Source organism: Acomys russatus, chromosome X, assembly GCF_903995435.1.
Source record: "Acomys russatus chromosome X, mAcoRus1.1, whole genome shotgun sequence".
NCBI lineage: Eukaryota > Metazoa > Chordata > Mammalia > Rodentia > Muridae > Acomys > Acomys russatus.
In genome coordinates, this window is record NC_067169.1 from 78143420 (window position 1) to 78162754 (window position 19335).

The following is a 19335-nucleotide window of genomic DNA, read 5'->3' on the forward strand; positions in this document are numbered from 1 at the left end:
TCACTGCTTATCATGCAGAGGCCTGCTTCTCCCTGACCATTACTTTCAACCCTAAGAAGCCAGACCTGTGAGTATCACAGCTGAAGCTTTATGCTGGAGCAACAGGTTCCACGTCTAGCACGCACAGGGGCGAAAGCACCTGTAATGACTGAAAGGCTCTCTTGGCCCTCTTTTTTCTCCTAGGAGCGGCTTGGAAGCATACTTTAAGGATAGCAGGAACATCAAGAGGCTCAAGGATTCCTGTAAGGATGTAATGAAGTGGTAAAGAAGGCAGTAAAATAGGACAAGGCTCACTGGGGGAGAATAACCACCATCTTTGCTTCTCTCTACAGTTTTGCGGATGGAGCTGCTGAAGTACAAAAAATACAACATCGTGACCTGCCTCTATGAACTGCCCCAAACGCAGCATGATTTAAATTCCTATGTAGTAGACCTTTTTGCCCAGACAGTGAGTACCTGCTTCTCCCTTTAGGCCTGACCAGAAAGGTATGACTAAGTAGGAAATGGTAGAAGAGGAGTCAAAGCCTTAGTTTACCCTTTTCTTTCTTTTCAGGAAAATATGATTTGCTTTTCTGTCAATGGATTATTCAAGGAAGGTAAACGTAGAATCTCAGTAGCTGAGACCTTTTTGGGGCTTCTTTCTTGTGGCAGAGGCCCTTACCAGAACATTCCCAGCTGTATATTTATTCTCATTCTCATTCTCTCTCCTCCTTCCCTCCTGTCTCTCCCTCCCCGCCCTCTCTCCCTCCTTCTTCTTCTCCCTCTGTCTCTTCCCCATGTTCCCTTTTCCTTCTCGTCTCTTCTCTACTGATTCACTGTTCCTCACGTGTTCTTCTGCACCCATGCCTGTCTGCCCTGTAAAGTTCAGGCATCAGGGCTATAGAGTTTGGTTTGTCTCATTTCAAGTTCTAATTTTCTGAACTATGTCTGACCTGTTAACCCTTAGTTCCCTCATTTTCCAAATGCAATTAATAAATAGCCATCCCTTGAGCAGCTAGGAACTAGGTGGACTAATGTGTCAAGGAAAGTAGTCCATATTGAGAGGCCCTATCATGGAAAAGTGAGTGTTTCTAGTGTTACCATCTATGTCCCTGAACTTCCTCTTCCCTCTCGGTGAAAAATTGCCCCACTCTGGCTTCCTTCTGGGTGACACACAGTATCTGGTCAGACTCTCATTGCCGAGTAGTATGTGAGTTTTTAAATCATGTGCAACTCCAATGGATTTTTGTTTTCTTTTCTTTTGTTTGTTGCCATTGAAGTGGAAGGGAGGTCTGCAGGGTGTGTTCGTGCTTTCACCCGGATATTCATCTTAACTACTGGCAAGCATTGCAGGTGAATACTTTGGTGTGACTGGCTATAGAGATAGCCATTCAGCGATTGAGCCAGTGGTGCATTAGAATATTCTCAAGAACAATTCAATACTATAGAGTACAAACTGATAAACTCTAAGAAATAATCTTGGTAACTGATTATGAGCATGGACTGTTTTTTCATTTCTTGACACTAGTTAGCTGTGTGACCTTGGCTAAGTCATCCATCTTCTCCCCGACTCAGAATTCTCTGGAAATGTGCAAGTGGTCACTTCTTTTGTAAAGGGTAAATAAGCTAGAGTTGAAATCTACAATTTAGTCAAACTGGTAGGCAATCACTCAGAAGGTAATCCTATAGCAGCGGAAATGAAGATCAGCTAATAAAGCACAAAACTAAATAGGGGTCAGCTCTGAAAAGCCACCTTTCTTCCAGGCTGTGCATTGTGAACGATAAGATGATTCTGAGGACTGCCCGCCCCGAAGAGGCCAAGAACGCCTTCTTTACCACCAGACCCAAAATCTCCTTCACAAATCAGGAGATGAAGGATGCCTCCACTCAGACAGATTTGAAGTGAGTTTTGGCAATAATCTTGATTTGAAAGAAGTAGAGACTTAATAGAAATTTACAGCTATTCAGATATTGTGAAGCCAAGTCATAGACCAAATTTTTACAAATATGCATGAATTTTATAATGACATTATAAACAGTTTTAAAACAATGTAATGTTCATATCAGATATCATGATATTTTGTATGTCAAATCATAAGGAAAACAGATGGTATTATAAATAATAAGACATGTCAGTTTTATTTCAGGGTTTAAAGTCTATATGCAAAATTCAATTGCATTACTCTAGTCTGGCAGTGAACAATTAAAAGATAAGTTTAGAAACAAATTTCATTTTCAACATCATGAAAAACAAGTATCCAGGGATATACTTAACAAGGATGTGGAAAAGTTTTGCAGAAGAAAGTAAAACTTAAACAAATGGATCAGAACACTTAATATTGTTCCTATTATATGCCCATGCAAACCATATAAAAATCTTCACCACTGCCTACATAGAGATTTATAGATCTATATTAAAATTCAAATGAAAGTAAGGAAAATAGAAAAATGATGCTGAAAATGAAGAAGATAGTTGGAAAACTCACCACAAAGGCACTATGAAGGTACACTAAATGATAAACAAAGTAACGCTAGGTGTGATACATAGAATAATAGACATAGATACATAGAGTAATAGACAAAGTATGAATAAAAAATACTAAAAAATATATTTTCACATTGATAGATAATTGATTTTCAAACAGAGTACCAAAGATACCAAGAAGGAAAAATCTTTTTTTCAGCAACTGGTGCAGGAACAATTGGTTATCCCACTCACAATAGAATCAAATTTTACCTTATCACATATCACATATAAAAATAAATAAAAATGTGGCTGGTACCAAGTGTGGTGCTGCATGCCTTTAAACACAGCACTCAGGAGACAGAGGCACGCAGATCCGTGAGTTACGATGGTCTACATAATGAGTTCCAGGCCAGCCAGAGCCACATAATGAGACTTGGTTTAAAAAACAAAGAAACAAGCAAACACACACACACACACACACACACACACACACACACACGAAGCAAACAAACAGCAACAACAAAAACCAGCCCAGGCTTTTGCAGTGAGGGAAAAAATGAGCACAAAACCCTGGCATCAATTTGCAGCAGCACATAAGCTGGGCATAGTTGCACACACCTCAAGTCCTAGTTTATAGAACTTTAGTCTCAACTATATCTGCAGAAAAAGTTCAAGATCTGTCTGGCTTACATGAAACCCTGTCTGAAAAATTCATGCATGTGTCCTTATATACATATGTACATACATGCATACAAAATTTATAAATATATCTCAAAAGCCAGGATAAAAATTATAAAAGTCATATAAGAAAAGAGAGGATCTGCATTATTAAATTATACAATGGTTTCTGACACCTAACTACAAGAAAATACAAAAGTTGTTAAAATCAGATAAAGTAGATTTTTTTAATCCAGTTGCAAATCTTTTTGCTTCAAAAACATTATGAATGAAATGAAGAGTGATAAAGATGCTATCTCCAATTGACAGCCTCTTGCAAAGGAAAGAAAATCAGCATCGAGTCTCACTGGTTATATAAACCATACTTAAGAGTAGACCCCATTCCCAACAGTACATGATCAATCTGAAATGAATTCAATGATGGTTTTGAAGATTTGTTTTTGTCTCATATTGCTTTGTTTGGGCATTTTTTAAAAATCTCACTAGTCTTTTGCTGGTATATTATGCTTTCCAATTTTGTATCTTTATGGAGAGAGAGTGTGTGTGTGTTTATTGTACTTTTTCACTGTTTTTTTCAAATTCTGGTTTGTTTTCTTTTAAAATTTACCTTTTTGGCCGGGCATGGTGGCGCACGCCTTTAATCCCAGCACTGGGAAGGTAGAGGTAGGCGAATCACTGTGAGTTCGAGGACAGCCTGGTCTACAAAGCAAGTCTAGGACAGCCAAGGCTACACAGAGAAACCTTGTCTCAAAAAACCAAAAAAAAAAATAAAAAAATAAAATTTACCTTTTTGTTTTCTGTATACAGAGATAGAAGGCATGAAGAGGGATAGGTGGGGAAGATATGGTAGGAGATGGAGTCAGAAAACCCTATGATCATACTTTATGGCCTGGCATGTTGGTGTAGGCCTTTTATCCCAGCATTCAGGAGGCAGAGGCAGGTGGGTCTCTGTGATTTGAAGGCCATCCTGGTCTACAGAGTGAGTCCAGGGCAGCCAGGGTTCTTGTTACATAGAGAAATCATGCCTACTGTGTGAAGGGCTGTGGTGACACACACCTATAATCCCAGCACTCGGGAGGCTAAGGTAGGTAGACCTCTTGGATTCGAGGCCAGCCTACTCTACAGATTGAGTTTTAGGATGGCCAGGGCTACACAGAGAAACCCTGTCTTGACCACCGCCAAAATAACAAAAAATAAAAATTCTAAAAATGAAATGAGAAGTAAATCCAGTGACTGAGAAACATTTGATAGAAGACTTTATCAAAAAAAAAAATGACAAGTTCTTAGAAGTTGATAACAACAAGACCTGCACTACTTTTAAGGAATTAACTAAATTCATTTATATTTTGTATATGCATGCTATGAGGAGTGTATGGGACTTAAAGGACAACTTTCAGAAGTTAGTTCCACCAGGGCCCAGGGGAATGGAGTTCCGGTTGTCACACTTGGTAGCCACACCTTTTATCTGCTATCCTTCTTACATTTTCTATTCCTCTGATAAAACATCATGACCAAAAGCAATTTGCGGGGGAGGGATGGGTTTACTTCAGCTTGCAACTATCTGGACATACTAAGTCTGTAAAGGAACTCAGGGTTGTGACTCAAAACAGGAACTCTGGATCTGAAGCAGAGGCCGTGGAGGGGTGCTGCCAATTGGCTTACAGCCCATGGCTTCCTCACATTGCATACTTAGCACACTCAAGACCACCAGCTCAGAGGTGGCACCACCCACAGTGAGCTGGTCTCTCCTTAGCAACTATCAATCAGGAAAATGCAGGCCAGGAGTAGTGGTGCATGCATTTAATCCTAGTACTTGGGAGGCAGAGACAGGTGGATCTGAGTTCAAAGACAGCCTGATTGACATAGGAAGTTCCAGGCCAGCCTGGACTAGAGTACACCATGTCTCAAAACAAACAAAGCAAAATGAATAAATAAGTCAGATAAATCTGAGCTTTGCAATACATGCATATAGTTGCAGCACTTGGTAGGTAGAGATAGGAGGGATGGGAGCCTGGACTACATGAGACTATGTTAAACAAAAAGGCAGATCTATCAGAGCAGATTAGTGGTTACTATAGGATCTAGAAATGGAAATATAGGAGTGACTGCTAAAGGGTAAGGAGTTAGGTTTCTCCTTCATCTTCTATTTAAGATGAGGAAAATGTCTTGGAATTGGATAACTGTGATAGTTGTATAATATTTTTAATATATAGAAAAATCACTGAATTGTACACCTTAAAGTAGTAAGTTCTAGGATATGACTAATATCTTAATTTTAAAACAATGGGATTTAAAATTTTTCCACTTGTCATTTTCCTGGGCTTCTTTTTTAATGAGTAAGACTTAAGGTCCATTATTCTTAGAAATGCCCCTGTGATTTTGCTTTGAATTCTTCTTGGCATACATGGTGACAAACATAAGAAAAACCAAGGCCTTTCTTCACCATTTCAATTGGGACAAGTCTGGCACACTTGTCCCAGCAAATGAGTAGTATAGGTTAAGTGGTGGCACTTCGTGGTCAGTGCACCTTTCTTGTAGTAATGGAGAGCACCTGTCCTTCTCCCACACCAGATATCTTGAGGACGAGTGGAACTGCATTGGAAATGAGGACGCCCACTATCCAGTCGAGGTGAGGCCCAGGAACCAGGCGGGTGAAAGACAAATGGCCCTAGGCCTTCACCAAAACAGAGCCCCAGTCCCTGGGGATGGAACTCAGGGTGTGAGGCTCTTCTAATACCCCAATTGTTTTCTTCCAGACCAAGGACGGAGCTTCAGATGAGTTCTCCAGACAAAACTTCTAAAAGGAGCTCTAAAAGGAGGTCATCTTCCTCTACATTATTGTTTCTTTCTAACAAACATGAGACTGAAACTAGAGGCCTAGTGACGAAGAAGCCAAATTAACACAGAGGCCTAGTTTTGTTTGCATAATAAAAAGCATTGTTGCACCTTGTGTCCTGAATTGCACTTTTCCTGTTATAGAGGAGCCAGGACCTAATGGCCCGGTGTACTCCCATTTGTCACCACATTTATCTACCAGGCTGGCTTCTGTAGAAACTTGTGACTAAATCCTCACAGCAAAGGACACATGGTACTTACCAGTGATCAGCCTTTGGAGATCAGGAAATGTGTGGAGATGCTCTATCTAGAGGCTTGCAAAAACCATGCATGTGACCTGGTATAACCAGGGCCTTGATGGGGCTGCCACCAGGTTAATGGGTCTGTGACAACGGGAAAGGTGGCAGGCGTGCACACATTCTACATCTTTCTGATCCTTGGGATGTGTGCCTTGATGTGTTTTAGACTTGCATGTAGGTGAATGGCAAAGGGGGTCTTTTCACAGCTCCCCAGTCTTCTCTCCTGCCTCCTCCCATTCTGGAAGGTGCTGTGCAACGACTGTCACAACAATTACTCCCTGCTGGGGACCAGGAGAGTCAGCCTATCTGTGAAAGCATTGCTCCCAGATCATACATAGGCTAGTCCATGCTCCTGTTTCTTTCTTTGTTTTATTGTTGTTTTGTCTTTTGAGACAGGGTCTCTCTGCGTTAGCCTTGGCTGTCCTGGACTCACTTTGTAGACCAGGCCGGCCTCGAACTCACAGACATTCACCTGCCTCTGCCTCCCCCAAGTGCTGGGATTACAGGTGTGTGTCACTACCTCCCGGCTATGTCCATGTTCTTGAGGGAGGGCCTTGAAACACTTATTTTCACAGCAGAGGCACACACTCTCACTTTGGGGCCAGTTCTGTGGCCTTTCACAAAGAGAGAACTTAGTAGTTCTGGATTTGAGGCAGGTGTTAAATGGAAATCTGCAAACATTTTTTTCCCAAAACATGGATTTCCTCTATTTCTGTAATGCATGTAGCTGTCATTTTTTTTTTTTAAAGAAAATTAACTAATAGTGTCACAAAGTTTTCCAGTTATAAGCATGTAAATGATGACCCAGATGTTGTACCATCAGTTGACAAGTTGTGTCCTATTAGTTGTCATTTATAGTTCTTTTTTCACTTTTTTTTCCTTTTTTTTCTTCTTCTCTTTTTTCACTTTTAAGAGCTTAAAAATATGTGATTTATTTAAAATGAAGAAATGGGTTTCAGTATGGAACTCTCACACTTGTTGGTCCTTTTCCTCCTTAGCTCCTGAACCCCTTGTGCTAGTCCACTCTTCTCCAAAGCAGCCTCCTCCTGTTTTCATGGCCATGTCGCCTATTACCTCTTCTGTACCGTTTGCTTCCCTCCTTCCTTAAGACCTGTTTTTACCCTCCTTCAGTCTCCTTTCTAGTTTGTAGACATATGCTGACACTTGCGCATGCATATTGAAATACATATTAAAATTGAAAGCTTGAGCCCACCTATAAGAGAAAATTCTATATTCTGACCCTCTGAATACAAATTACTTTACTTAATATAACAATAATTTTAAATTCTCCACTGCTACGATTTTTGCTAACTGGTCATGTTACTAAACTGCCTTCTAAATACCCATATTTACTTCTGCATCCACCTTTCATTAGAGAAACTAATTATGGCCATGGCAGAAGTTAACACAGAAACCCATAACTAGCCAAAAGGCTAAGAATAAGTAAGACCAGGAGAGTGAGATGATGAGGATATGTACAGCAGAAAGACATCTTCTTGGCCTGGCACAGTGGTTACATTAATGAACTGACTGCAATTGTGATTATAGGCCCAAGACCCATTCAAAGTTATCCCCCACCAACATATCATCGCAAATGGGGGAGGGGCCCTGGAGGCCCCACCCCTCCCTGAAAGACTGTTGGCAGTTAATGGTTGTTGAAAGGTTGGTATTTTATTCACTAAGTTCGGTGGGTCATCCATGAAAAGAAGACATAAAACTAAAGCTCATACACAAGAAGAAGAAATGAAAGCAGGATGCTTTTGTTGGAAAGAGGGGTTTCAGTGAGAGAGGGAGGGGTATGAGGAGGGGAGTGAAATAACTCTAATTATTAAATAAATGTGTAAAACTGTCAAAGAACAAAAATCACCAAAATTGTTCTTCCACTCATTTTCCCAAAAATATTATGATTTTATTTGTCTTTAGAGATGAATACAACTCTACTGTGTATATGTACTGCAGTTTCTTTACCCAGGAATCTATTAATGAAAATCTAGGCAGGCTCAGTTTTCTAGCTATTGTGAGTAGTGCAGCCATAAACATTGTGCAAGCGTCTCCAGGGGTAGTACTGATGAGTCCTTTGCAGTCTAGACCCAGAAGTGGTATAGCTGGGTCATACAGTAGCTCTTCCTTTAGGGTTTGGAGCAACTGCATTCCAAAATGGTTTTAGTACTTTACATTACCACCAGCAGTGTATAAGGGCTCTTCCCCTGACTCCCCGCCCACCACCTTACTCCCAGCGCTTGTGGTATTTATTTTCTTTTTTTGGTTTTTGTTGTTGTTGTTGTTGTTGTTGTTGTTGTTGTTCTTGTTGTTTTTGAGACACGGTTTCTCTTCTAGCCCTGGCTGTCCTGTACTTTGTAGACCTGCCTGGCCTCGAACTCAGAGATCTGCCGGCCTCTGCCTTCCAAGTGCTGGGATTAAAGGCGTGTGTCACCATGCCGGGCGGTATTTATTTTCTTAATGTTAACCATTCTGACTGGGGTAAAAGGAATCCAAAAGAATTTTTAACTTCCACTTCTCTGATGGCTAATGATATTGAACATATTTTCAAATATTTGTAGGTCGTCTGTGCTCCATCCTTTGAGGGCTATCTGTTCAATGTATTAGTCCTAGTGATTACAAGACGAAGTGTGTGTGTGTGTGTGTGTGTGTGTGTGTGTGTGTGTTTAATTTTTGAAATTTGTTTTGTATTCTGAATATTAATCCCTGTGTAAAATGTAGCTGGCAGCATAATTTCTTTAATTCTGAAGGCTGTATCCTCACTCTGCTGATAGTTTACTTTTTACATTTAGAGATGAGCTGTCAACAGTCAGTCATTTTCAGCTTTTTACCCAGTTACACATCTCTGCATTGTCACTCACTTCAAACAGAAGTCTCTTCTTTGCTTTTACTCCTTTTTGTTTTTAGAGACAGTGTAGACCAGGCTGGCCTTGAACTCACAAACATCCACCTGCCTCTGCCTCCCAAGGTGCTGGGATTAAAGGTGTTCAGTCCTACTGCCCAGCTAAACAAAAGGATGAGAGAAACACTACTCAGTGGGTGTACATGTAAACATTTAGGGAAGATGTGTTAGTTGATGTCTTTAATCCCAGCACTCTGGAGCGAGAGGAAGGCTCTGTGAGTTTGCAGCCAAGCCTGGTGTGCATATCAAGTTCCAGGCCAACCAGACAGATCTATACAGCGAGACTCTTGTCCAAAATCAAAAACAAAATAAAATCTGCAAATATTTAGAAACCGGCTTAATACTGTTTATTTAGGAAGGCAACAATAGAAGTTTCCTCCCTTGCACCCGTGACTTTCCTAACCATGGAGTGTTGAGCAGTGCTATAGTGCCAGACACGGATTCCCTTCTGTGAAATGGGCTTCAAATACAATCAAAGTAATTCATCACCCAAGTAGCTGTCTATTGCAACGTCAGGTAAATGTTTTCTGACATTGATGACTTTTTCTTCTCCAGTAGCCTGAATAAGCACCCTCTGGCACTGTGAAAGGTAGCCAGCAGGTAGGAAGCAATCAGTTCACTGCCAGCCTTACTCCTTTAGGTTATATGACAAAAATAGCGAAATATCAGATGTCTTTAGCAGTAGGGGGTTAATTTCTTGTTCGGGTGGATAACCAAGAGCAATAGAAAATGGTTGTGTTACTTGGGAAACCACTGGGACTTCTTTGACCAATAACTCATAGTGAGGTATCCAATGTCTGGCATGAAGATGTATATGTGGCGGGGGAGGTGTTACTTATTTCACTTTAAAAATATTTTTAATTGTGTGTGTCTATGAATGCATGTGTGCATGTGTATGCAGGTACCTGTGGAGGCCAGAGGCGTCAGTTCCTCTGGAGCTGGAGTTATTGGCATGTGTGAGCTTCCCAAGACAGGTGGTGCTAGGAACTGAACTCAGGTCATCCAGAAGACTAGTATCCACTCTTAACCATTGGCCCATTTCTCCGGTCCCTGGGGTTTTTTGCTTAATAATCTATAGCTTCCATTAATAGCATTATTTGTGTTTGTATTCTTTGTAAAGCATTTGAACAGATTATCTTTGTTAAAATACTTTTAAAAGTTATATTTTTGATTAGCTTATGAAATAGTAGATTTCAACATGGATTTTAAATGCAACTATAGTTTTGGCTAACACTCTCTCACAGCTTCTTTCTCTCTCCTACCCCCTTCCAAGCCACAATTAAATTGTTGGACCCCCAGTATTCCATGGCCCCCAACACACACTTCACTTAAGGTCTTCTCCCTTCCCCTAAAATGGCTTTTCTCTAGCATCCTGGACTCTGGAGACCCTCAAATTTAAATAAACGAATTCACACATTCAAAGCTAAGTTTCACCTATGAGAGAGGATATGTAGTATATTTTTAGTTACTTCCATTGTTCTGCAAATTACGTTCTTTAATTTATCTGCACAGCTGAATAAAATTTCTCTCTACAAACATTGATAGTCCATGAACATATCTGGCCTGATTCCATTTCTTAGCTGTTGTGAGTACAACCACAATGAACATGGTTGTGCAAATATCTCTGTAGTGAAATATGGAGTTCTTTTGGTATGTACCCAGGATTGGTATAAGTGAGTCATATGGTACTTCTGGTTTTAGCTTTTTGAGAAACCTCCACGCTGATTTCTATAGTGGCTTCACCAATTTACATGTCTACCAAGAGTGGATAAGCATTCTTTCCCCCATATCCTCACCTGGATTTGTCAAGAAAAGGACTAGGAACAAAAGCTGTTAGAGGGCTAGAGAGATGGCTCAGCAGCAAGACTGCTCTTCCAAAGGACCCAGGTTCAATTCTCAGCACCCACATGGCAGCTCACAATTGTCTGTAGCTCCAAGATCTGACATCCTCTTACAGACATACATGCAGGCAAAACACTAATGCACATAAAATAAAAATAAATAATTTTTAAAAAATCTGTTGAAGATGTGGGTATATGTTTACGAGTTTAAGAATACCTTAAAGTTAAAGGATGTATTAGGGTGAAAGGTAGCAACACTGTATATTCTCCTTTGGCCAAGAAGTCTCTGAATCTCATTCTCATATTCTTGTATTCTCTCTCTCTCTCTCTCTCTCTCTCTCTCTCTCTCTCTCTCTCTCTCTCTCTCTCTCTTGTTTTTAGGCCTCAGATATGGCCCATCTGGAGGAACATTACCACCTATTTTTACAATTATGTTTTTTTGAACATCCCACCAAAAATATTTACATCTTACATCTTGTTTCTTGGGTCATGAAGGTGATCTGTCTGGACTGACCATCATCACCTATTATTGTTCCTTATAGGCTGGCCAGTCCCTCCAAAATTTAACCTCCTGCTGTTAGGGCCGTGGATGTACTGAAGAAAAGACTCCAGACTCAAATAGTATGCAAGCAACAAAGAACATTTATTCTGTAGAAATCTAGCATGCTGGGATCACCACTTAGACACAGTGGTGACCCCAGGTGAGCTCCCAGGATCTCTTTACAAGCTTTTAAAATCCAAAGGGTTTTAAGTAATCATTTTAAAAAAGATTTATTTATTTATTTATTATTTATACAGTGTTCTGCTTGCACATACCCCTGCAGGCCAGAAGAGGGCACCAGATCTCATTATAGATGCTTGTGAGCCACCATGTGGTTGCTGGAAATTGAACTCAGGACCTTTGGAAGAGCAGACAGTGCTCTTAACCTCTGAGCCATCTCTCCAGCCCTTAAGTAATCATTTAAACTAGAACCCCCAGGCAAGCTGAGTAAAAGCAGGCCACTCTGACTAGGTCATGAGTGAATCATAAAGCAGGAAATTTCTAGACAGGCCATAAGTCATCTTACTCCGGCCAGGTGGCTAGGCCACTTGTGATTGGCTGTCCACTTTTTGCAGCATTTCCAGTGACTGCTGAACCCACCTCTGAGGAATGGAGGCCCAAGCCTGCTCTGAACCAAGAGTAACTGAAGTCTTTTGTGGAGTCAGCTTGGCCCCTAGATCAAGGCTTTTGGGCCCTCAGTGTTCCTCAGGGGTCTTGAATAAGGGTCCAGCTGGGGCCTCACACTGCCTATTATCAGGTTTTCTGGTAATGTAGATTGTGGAATGAGGAGTTAAGGGAGTCTCAGAAATCGTTCAAATACAGAGGGGAAAATCATTTACATATATGAATGCAATTTCAAAATTATAAGCATCCCTAAAACAGGAAAAATGCCTTTCACCATAGTCTACTTATACGGCAGCTCAGCTTAGAGTTGAGGCATATAGGACTGCTGAGCTGGGACATTGCTAGGGAAATATGGTATACACGTTAGAAATACTTTCTCATTCTATGGCTTGTTATAATTACATTTATTTTCAAATAGATAATTCAAACATGGGGCCCCAAATTCAAAAGCTAAGAGTTTATATAATCACAGATTTGAGGGGGCAAGAAACATGATGGAACAAGCCTGGAAGGAATCCACAGAGCGGGGACTGGTGTTAGTTCATGGATACAAAGGTATTTGTGGTATTACTTCTCTTCAGTAAGAAGATAGTTGTTTTCCCTGCGCCCAGATTAAATCTAGGCCACTGCACCTTTAGGTGGTGAGCTCATCCTGGGGATGCAGCTCATCTGCACAGAGTCAGTCAGCTAACCTCTTTTTTCCCATCAGTTTTTCCTATATCCTTACCTCATGTTATCTAAGACTATTTCAAGACAAGAAACATGCCGGGCAATGAGAACAAAACATTTCACGCAATCGCAACAGGAAAAAGAAAGAGATTGATAACGATCTGGCAGCAGAGCGGTTTCCCACAGGCTAGGCCCGGTAAATCACACATTTTATGTAAACAAGCGCTTACAAGTGCATCACTGGAGGATTCGACTTGTAGAAGGCACAGTTTAGAATTTTTTGGAATAAATTAGAACTTTTATTCCTAACTCAGCATTGAGAATCCCTCCCCCGAACCCCCACCTCAATTTTTCTACTTTGGGCTCCTCCCCTACGTAACCAGCCCACTTCCTTGGGCTCCTCCCCTACGTAACCAGCCCACTTCCTTGGGCTGTGGAGTTTAGTGACGAACGTGGAAAACACTAGAATTCCTTGTTATCCTTCCGCCCTGCAAGGCCACATTTTTTTTTTTTCCTGACGCCACAGCGTGAAAAATGTATGCATTTCGAAACGGGAAGACGTGGTGAGCTTGGTGAGAGGCACTTCTAAGAGGGAAGCTAATATCGACATTTGGTAACTGTCTGCTCCCTGGTGTTTAGAGTTGTTTTCCCTAATTCAGCCACAGAACGTAGCGTCGCAGCATTGTAAGAGCGGCAGTAATATCACTCCACTTCCCTAAGCCGGATCTCCTTAAACACCTCTAGCTCCTCCCTCTGCGGGTTTCCATAATGACGTAGCCACGCCTAGTGCGTCCCGGCGGATGTAGGTCGAGGGTGTTTAGGCGCTTCGTGATGGTTCTCGGGAAGCCGTAAGAACTGGAGAGAGGAGAGCATATCAAAAGGTGAGAGTAATTTGCTAATCACGACCCTTCATTTGATAAAGCAATGTCCTAAGTCCGAAGTGCTCGGCAAGCCCCCGAATATAGTCGCCGCCATTGTCTGCTCCCTGTGCCTGCCTGCCCATTGCGTTTGCCTGGCTCCTGCATGGCAAGGCACCTTTGGAGATAACGCAAATGAGAAAACAGCCTCGGACTCAAGCAGAACACGTTAGGAAAAAGGACGACATTGCTTTTGGTTGTGGATGCAGGCTCCGTGATTGGTGCGGGATTCGTGACCTGGTTTTAGGAGGCGGAGTGTTGAGACGACAGACTGGCGGCGCGGGGGGCGGGGGAGGGGTGCGGGTAGGGTGGGGTTAAAACTACGTTCCCATAAACTCGCCTCACTTCCGACTGTCTTTGGGAAGGGACATGGATGTAATGGCTGGGGAGATGGCGTAAGTACGTCAGAGGAAGCAAGACTGCCACACCTGGTGAAGGCAGTTGTCTGAGGAGCCTTGAGAATCAGGGAGGGAACATACAAAGAGGTTGTAAATGTGGGAACGTTAAGTCTTGGATTTGAAGATTGTTTAACGTTCTTTCTGGTTACTTCTATGACCATTACTTAACCATATCTTACTGTGTTTTCATTTGATTTGGAGCCATCAAACAGTTACTTGTGTCAGTTCTCCACGTTTCAGGGTATCAGACGGGAAGGGGGAGAAGATAAATAAGACTGACCTTATTTCTCTACAGTGAGAAAAACTCCAGTAATAGGTAGGGCTCGGGAACAGTTTCTAAATGTCCTCTTTGCCAGACTTCCAGAAATGGCCTCCATTACCCCAACTATGTTGCAGATTGTGATAGGTTTGTGTGTGTGTGTGTGTGTGTTCGCGCGCGCGCGCGCGCGCGCGCGCGCGCGCGTTGGGGGGATAATCATAAGAACCTCTAAGAAAATAGAAAATGATACTTTTCATTATTTTCCCAGCTTCCTGTTATTGTCAGGCATTTCGTCCCTATTGACACCACTATGACTGACTGTGCAGAGACGATTTAGTTGTCTCTTCATGGAAATTATCAGGCTTTAAGAACATTGAGATGTAATGTGAATAAATTAATAAAACAAAAATTTTTTAAAAAAGAAAAAAATGAATACATACATAAAAAAAAAGAACATAGCAGAGGAGCATGGAGATGGGGGGAGGGTGGCAAAAGAAAGGGAATCAGAGAATTATTTGCCAAACAAGTGTCTGTGTCCAGGAAGCATTTATTCCTTAGGTGCTGTTTTCTAAAATACTCAGCACTGATGTCCTCCATTGGTGGACATATTCCTAGGTTTGTATAACTGTTGTCAACTTGAAACTAGTAAATAATGAAGAGAAAATTGTCTCGTTTCTCAGGTTGGTGTGAAGATAGAGAGACAAGGGTCGCTGAGAATAGAAAATTATATCCTTCAGTTTTATCAGTTTAGCAATGACCCCTCTTTGGCCTATGGCTTCTCTTAGGAGTCTTGGTGTATTTTGGAGACAGATACAGGATGCCGACATCTTCCTTCTATGCCCTCTTCCTTGCCCAGCTCTAATGCTTCGTTATTATTTATTTTTCAACTAGGGAATTACCAGAACAGTCACTGAAGAGGAAAATGGTGGGCCGTAAGGGAGGAGGAGGAGGAGGAGGAACAGCTTTGAAGCTGGGAAATGGGAGGAGAGGAGACTCAGGAAGGGAAAAGCTCGACAGACTGTCTGCAAAGGCAAGAGTAAGGGCCAAGGACCAAGACCTGAGTCCTGAGAGCTTAGTTTCTCTGTCCTCTCAATCTGTCTGCAGGTCTGCCAGATCTGCTGCGGGGTGTCCCCCAATGGAAGCAGTGCAAGGAGGAGAGAATTACTTCACCTAAGTGCAGGTTAGTATGAATGTGGGGGACCTGTAGGATGGACTAGTCAAGAGTCGCTTGGCTCTAGCCCAGGTCAAGAGGCAGCCTTGAAATGCGGCACCCTCTCGTGTCCATCCAGCGGTCCTTTTCTCTCTGCCCTTATTAGTGACTGGAAAGATGATTGGTAGCGTGTGGAGTTGGACAGTGGGTGAGAGGCAGGAAGGAGTTTGCTAGCTGACCCCTTCTTCGTCATAGAGCAATGAAGTTCCCTACTTAAATCAATCTCTCTCTCTCTCTCTCTCTCTCTCTGTCTCTCTGTCTCTCTCTCTCTCTCTCTGCTAATCAGCATGAGGAGAAAGAAAACTGGAAGAGACTTAAAGCCCCATTTCCTTCCTCCACCCGTAGGTCCAACTTCAGTGACAGATCTGATGGCCTTGGAGTGGCTGAAGACCACCACCCTCCACAGGCCTGCGCCCAAGCACAGCTACCCCTCTTTATCTTGAGTGTGCTTCCCCAGCATTGTCAGAAACTGTAGTTGGAAAGGGAGCTGAGTGACCACTGGACTTTATCTGAAAACACCAACTTGGGGCTGACTTTCAGGCAAGGCTGAGGGAGATTAGGAGGCGTGTGATTTGGTTTTGCCTTTACCTTGAACCATGATTGGCTCTACAACTAAAGGGAAAGAGTCCGGGGCCTCCTCGAAACCTGGAACCGATAGCCCTGCCAATGCTAAAGGAAAAGCCAAGAGCCAGACCAAGAAAGCAGTTAAGGCAGAACCAAAAGAATTGGGCAATGAGGCTGGGGCACAAACAGTGATTTACACTGAGCCCGAGACTGTGACATGGAAAGTGAAAAAAAAGAAAGATAAGACTAATACGAGAAGCATGGCTCAGGCTATGACAGAACTGGCAGAGCCAGGGTTCGTGCCTCACACCAAGTCAGGTGCTTTGCCTATGTCTGTGCTCATTACTGTAACCAAGTCTGAAGTTAAGGTTGATGCTAGTATTGGAGCATCTGTCAAGTGCTCTGCCAAGACTAATGATCAGCACAAATCTGAGATAAAGAAAGAGGTCTGTGTCAGATCCATGGCTGGGGACAAAGCTAGTATTGTCATCAACACCGCTGATGAGGATGAAGACTATGTGTGTTCTTGGTTTTGGACTGGAGAAGAACCTAGCGTAGGGTCCTGGTTCTGGCCTAAAGAAGAAACCCCTCTTCAAGTTTATCAGCCCCCACCTAAGGTTGAGGAAGAGCCTGAACCCACAGACAATTTCGACTTTACTTTAAAAAAGAAAGCAGCAGCATGGGCAAGGGGCAGGTTTATTGTCCTAGTCCCAGTTGAGGAAGCCGAACAGTCTTTACCTCCTGAAGGGAACTGGACTCTGGTTGCGACCTTAATTGAAACTCCTCTGGGCATTCGACCTTTGACCAAGATTCCACCGTATGGTGGACCTTACATCCAGACTTTAGCTGATTTAAAAAACCAAGTCCGGGAAAGAGAAAAGTACGGACCCAATCCAATGACCTGCCGCTGTAAATCCCGCACCTTTAGTTTAGAGCCTTTGGAGTTTGAGAAACTTGTTGCCGTACTTAAGTTAACTAGGGATCCTTTTATTCATGAGATAGCTACGATGATAATGGGCATCAGTCCCGCTTACCCATTTACTCAAGATATTGTTCATGATGTTGGTATTGCTGTTATGATTGAACATTTTGTCAATAATCCAAATGCTAAAAGATACCCTAAAAATCTAAATGTGACCATCAGCTCTGACGCCTCTGAAGAAGTAAGAGAGAATGAGGCACATGTCAATAAAGTCTGTAGGGACATACTCTGTTGTCCCTTGAACTGCTCTGTACAAGTAGAAGAGCTGAAATTGTTAGTGAGTCTCAGTGTGAAGTTTGAGTATCACCACGTGATTGTCAATTACGTTCGCTATTTCATCAAATTGCTGAACAAAGGAAGTGTCAAGATTAAGTTTCAGGTTTTAAGAGTTATTCTGTGTTTGTCAAAAAATCAAGCCAATACAAGAGAGCTGATCAGTGCTGAAGTATTGGCGTCACTGATTGCCCACTTTGACAAGAATGAATCAAAGGCTAATATTCTTCATATTATTGAGATATTCGAGAATATAAACTTCCAGTTCAAAAAAAGGGCAAAGCTATTTACCAAGGAAATGTTCACTAAATCGGAACTTATTTCCATATTCCAGGAGGCAAAAGAGTTTGACCAGAAACTACAAGACCTAGCAGAGCACAGTGACCCTGATGTGAGAGATAAAGTTATTCGATTAATACTCAAACTCTAAATAGCTGTATATTCTCACAAAGCCTTGACCCTTTTTTGTCTTTCCAATATAAGTCTACTGCTTATTATAGTTATAAATTTGATACTTATGCTCTCTGTGTTGAGGGAGGCAATTTTATGGATGCAAGTCATCTTGAGAGATTGAACACTTGCTGGTTTTTTATTGTGCTATATACAATATAAAGTGAAGTATTTTTGGTATTTCTGTAATGTAACCTAGTGCTGAACCTATTCATCCAAAATAAGATATATTTCTGTGCATTATATTGATATATAAGTGTATTTTCGTATTCCGTTTACGTGTTTTTAATAAAGTTGTGTGCTAAACCTGATGAAAACATTGTCCCAGTTCTTTAGTTGAAATATAGTCAGAGATGAACAATGTAAAGACAGTCATGATCACTGTCTGTCCATTTACGCAGGGTGGGGAGAGGGTGGTACAAACAAACAGGTCATAAACTGGCAGAGCTTTTAGTTTCAGCGTGCTCGGGGAATGCAGTCAAGCATTCTGTAACCAAGAAGACAGGGCTGTGCTTTTAACTGTATGTAGGTTGTAGATGGCAGGGTTTCAAGTGAGAAATGGTGCTCTATCCAGACAGTTCTGGAGAAGTGGGTGATAACAGACTTCGGAGGAGGTGAATACAGATGCCTTGATGTCATTCTAAGAACTTATACTTAGCCCTTTAGCCCTTCGCATTGGCTAGGATAGCTCACGAGGATGCCATAGAATTCTTAATCCCCAGGAGATTTTCTGTTTTCACCCTATTCGTTTAAGTCACAGACAATGGGAAGTGCACTTCTAAAGGGACACAAACACACTGTATCCTTATTAGCACCCTCCCTGTCCAGGACTAGCAGATTTACTACTTCCAATAAGGCTTTCTATACCTGCAGCCCTGGGCCTCAGAGTAGGGCTTGGGATTAGCTACAGAAACTGATAGTGTCACCTCCTTGTCTACTTTGCGGGTGCTTTGCTTTTGTTTTTTTGCTAATTTTTTTTTTTTTTTTTTTTTTTTTTTTTTTTTTTTTTTTTGCCTCTACTCCCCAAATCCTTTACTATTCTCAATTTACTGACCAGAATTGGGACTGATAGAGATTATGGCCTGTGGAAGAATTTTGTGTGAGTGTGTGTGTGTGTGTGTGTGTGTGTGTGTGTGTGTGTGTGTGTGTGAATGTGTGTGTGTGTGTGTGTGTGTGTGTGTGTGTGTGTGTGTGTATGAGATCTTTCTTTCGAACTACCTTTTCCAAATTTTCCATGTATTCTGGGAAGGTCTAAAGAAATATCAGCACACTGGAATATATCCCAAGTTTTAACAACTAATCCTTGTTTAGTTTCTATGAAAGTCAAATGTGAACCTATTTTTCCTATTTCTAGGAATAGAAATGGATAATTTTCCATATTTGTAATTTGGGGGGAAGTAATGTTTTGGTTTTTTTTTTTTTCTTGCAATGTACCACTTAACTTTAG

The 19335-nt window shown here is 41.7% G+C and overlaps 2 protein-coding genes across 3 annotated transcripts in view; both read left to right on the forward strand.

Annotated features, from left to right (window-relative positions):
• The first annotated feature begins 15456 nt into the window (after positions 1-15456).
• On the forward strand, positions 15457-18576 carry Armcx5 (armadillo repeat containing X-linked 5). Of its 2 annotated transcripts, none has more exons than XM_051141360.1 (2): positions 15457-15589; positions 15965-18576. In XM_051141360.1, the coding sequence occupies exon 2, from the start codon at positions 16216-16218 to the stop codon at positions 17866-17868; it is 1653 nt and encodes a 550-aa protein (XP_050997317.1). In that variant the 5' UTR covers positions 15457-15589; positions 15965-16215; the 3' UTR covers positions 17869-18576. The 2 variants fall into 2 exon arrangements, with proteins under 2 accessions (XP_050997317.1, XP_050997318.1); XM_051141361.1 differs by having other exon boundaries at positions 15514-15589; positions 15906-18576.
• Positions 15503-19335, forward strand: part of Gprasp1 (G protein-coupled receptor associated sorting protein 1) — a 55337-nt gene continuing 51504 nt past the window's right edge. The window contains exons 1-2 of the mRNA XM_051141352.1: positions 15503-15589; positions 17773-17829. The gene's annotated coding sequence lies outside the window, so the exon portion shown is untranslated. The remainder of the gene's footprint in view (positions 15590-17772; positions 17830-19335) is intronic.

Bases quoted from the DNA above. Each gene is read 5' to 3' on its own strand.
- Armcx5 (XM_051141360.1), top strand. From the start codon at position 16,216: ATGATTGGCTCTACAACTAAAGGGAAAGAGTCCGGGGCCTCCTCGAAA.